The 2,463-nt window shown below is 40.6% G+C and overlaps 1 protein-coding gene across 1 annotated transcript; it reads left to right on the top strand.

Moving 5' to 3' along the window:
* The first annotated feature begins 597 nt into the window (after nucleotides 1-597).
* On the top strand, nucleotides 598-1,217 carry LOC120697192 (subtilisin-chymotrypsin inhibitor CI-1B-like). Its single transcript, XM_039980342.1, has 2 exons — nucleotides 598-661; nucleotides 753-1,217. The coding sequence occupies exon 2, from the start codon at nucleotides 776-778 to the stop codon at nucleotides 1,001-1,003; it is 228 nt and encodes a 75-aa protein (XP_039836276.1). The 5' UTR covers nucleotides 598-661; nucleotides 753-775; the 3' UTR covers nucleotides 1,004-1,217.
* Nucleotides 1,218-2,463: the final 1,246 nt, after the last annotated feature.

A 2,463-nucleotide genomic window follows, 5' to 3' on the forward strand; every position in this document is an offset into this window, starting at 1 on the left:
GGAAGGGAGGGAGGGAAGGAGGAAAGCTTACTGAAGCCACTTAGAAGATCCCCTGTTTCACCTACAGAATGTCATGTTCTTGTTGTAAGCTTATTAGACACATCATGCATATATCACTGGGTTACTATTTTTATATTAAAATGGCTTAAAAATACAATTTCAAATCATATACTGACGTAATATTTTTTTTATAAGGACATATACATTGGTAGCTGATTTTTCTGCAAGTTGTGTCCTGGCTGGTTGGTGCATTCATGGACCACACCGTGTGCCTCGTGTGTTTTTTTAGTAAGTGGTATAGAAAGCAGGGTACCATTTCCACCATCAACATTTCTTTCTCTTTTGTAGGTTTATAATTTGTTTTCTTTGATCAATTTTTCTTCACCTGTCGTCTTACTCGAGGCTCTGACCAGCAACTTGCTCGCTCGCTCGTGCGCCACGTGCATGCACGTACACAGTCAGATCCACATTGCAAGCTACTGTATCCACGGGATGATCCTCAGTATAATCCTCTCTCTGATCCATCCAAGCCTGCCCTGCAGCTCTATAAATGCCGTACCGGTGCTCACTCGCTGAACCAACAGTACAAGAAGCACAAGAAAGTCACTTCTATAGCCATCACCAACGACTTCTCCGCCATCATCGTCACCTAACTCAGACCGTGAGTGGAGTAACTTGTTGCCTTAATTTTTCACAATTCTCTTGCACACTACATGTCTTAACTGTCCAAGGCATCGATCGATCCACTGCAGCTAGCTAGCGACTGAAGAAGAAGATGAGCTCCTCCCCAGCGGAACCAGCTGTGTGCGGCGGCGGCGGCAAGACGTCGTGGCCGGAGGTGGTGGGGATGAGCATAGAGGAGGCCAAGAAGGTGATCCTCAAAGACAAGCCCGACGCCGACATCCAGGTGCTGCCGGTCGGCACGCCGGTGACCAAGGATTTCCGCCCCAACCGTGTCCGGATCTTCGTCAACACCGTCGCCGAGACGCCCCATGTGGGCTAGCTTAGCTGCTCATAGCTGTTGCTCAGAGCATCATGCTGTGTGCCAAATAAAGCCATCTTCAGTATGAATAATGGATGTGTGTTCTTTCCCTATAAATCAAATAAATAAGCAAGGGATGTGCCCCCAGCATGTCCCTTTCGTCTAAATAATGCCATATTATGTGTAAAGCATCGATCGTATCCTGTCCTGGCATGAAAAAGATGAATCAGCTATATCAGCGGACCATCTTCTTGTTTCTTACTCTCAAAGTAGCTTTGTTAATTCTTCACCTTGGCGGAGTAATGGCGGTGATGAACAAATCATTCGGACATAAATGTATCTACTTTGTAAAATGGATACACCATAAGTACGTGTGATGATTAACTAGAGCACTTGCATTTAAAACTCTTGCACATTTACCAAACTCAAATATGAAAAAAAAATCTTTTTAAGTAATAATAAGCACCAAATCATGCACTAAGGACGATAATGGATTCAGATAGAGATATTTTTTTCTGGGTGCATGGTACAGCGTAGGATTTGGTAGAAGCTTAGGCTTCACTAAGGTATGATTTATGAATGCTTGTCTGTTAACTAAATTAATCTATATATGGGTGAGAGGGCTGACTTCTGCTGTGAGTTGACTGATGAGCAGGGCTCATTGATAAGTACTATACCTCCGTTTTAAATTGTAGTTCGTTTGACTTTTTTTACCATAAATTTAACTACTCGTCTTAATCAAAAAATTTGTGCAAATATTGTCAAATTTAAGTCATTTTTGAAGATATTATATTGATAAAGCAACCCACAACAAAAAAAAGTGTCATTTTGCACAAATTTTTGAATAAGATGAGTAGTCAAACTTAGGGGTCAAAGTCAAACGACCTATAATTTGAAATTGAGGGAGTATAATATAGCTGAGGGAGGCTCCCAAATTTAGAGACTTGCAGTTAACAAACATCCACTCTATTCAAAAGACAATGTGGTGGAAATTGGTTTGAGGTTGCCCTGCTGCTTAAAGATTGTCTATCTCTGATCCACAGTAGACTACATAAGCTAATTTAAAACAAAATATTGTTTCTACTCCATCACCAAGTGTCCGATAATGGAAAATCTCCAAAGTGGAAACATTGTCAAAAGCACATTTAGATATATTAGAAGAGACATAATTAATTAAGGGCAAGAAATCGGTGCAAATTTATCTATATTATCTTTTTTTGAAAGACCTGACAACTTTGTCCAACATTCATTAATAAGGAAAAAATTATCTATATTATCCACCTGCAAGAAAAAAGTATGCATAATGCATATATATTATCCATTGTGCTATCTGGTTGGCGGCTATTGTTCAACCGGTGCTGAAGAGGAGTTGAGGTTCACCAAAACATGCTCTCTGGAACAAAGTATATCTAATGCACCGGTGTTTTTCTTGGGACCATCGGTTCAACCGGTGCTATAGAGATTGCTGATTTGATTTCTGC

This window comes from Panicum virgatum, chromosome 3K (assembly GCF_016808335.1).
Source record: "Panicum virgatum strain AP13 chromosome 3K, P.virgatum_v5, whole genome shotgun sequence".
Classification (NCBI taxonomy): domain Eukaryota; kingdom Viridiplantae; phylum Streptophyta; class Magnoliopsida; order Poales; family Poaceae; genus Panicum; species Panicum virgatum.

What these genes read in the sequence shown, in the direction of transcription:
- LOC120697192 (XM_039980342.1), top strand. Translation starts at nt 776, where the DNA reads ATGAGCTCCTCCCCAGCGGAACCAGCTGTGTGCGGCGGCGGCGGCAAG.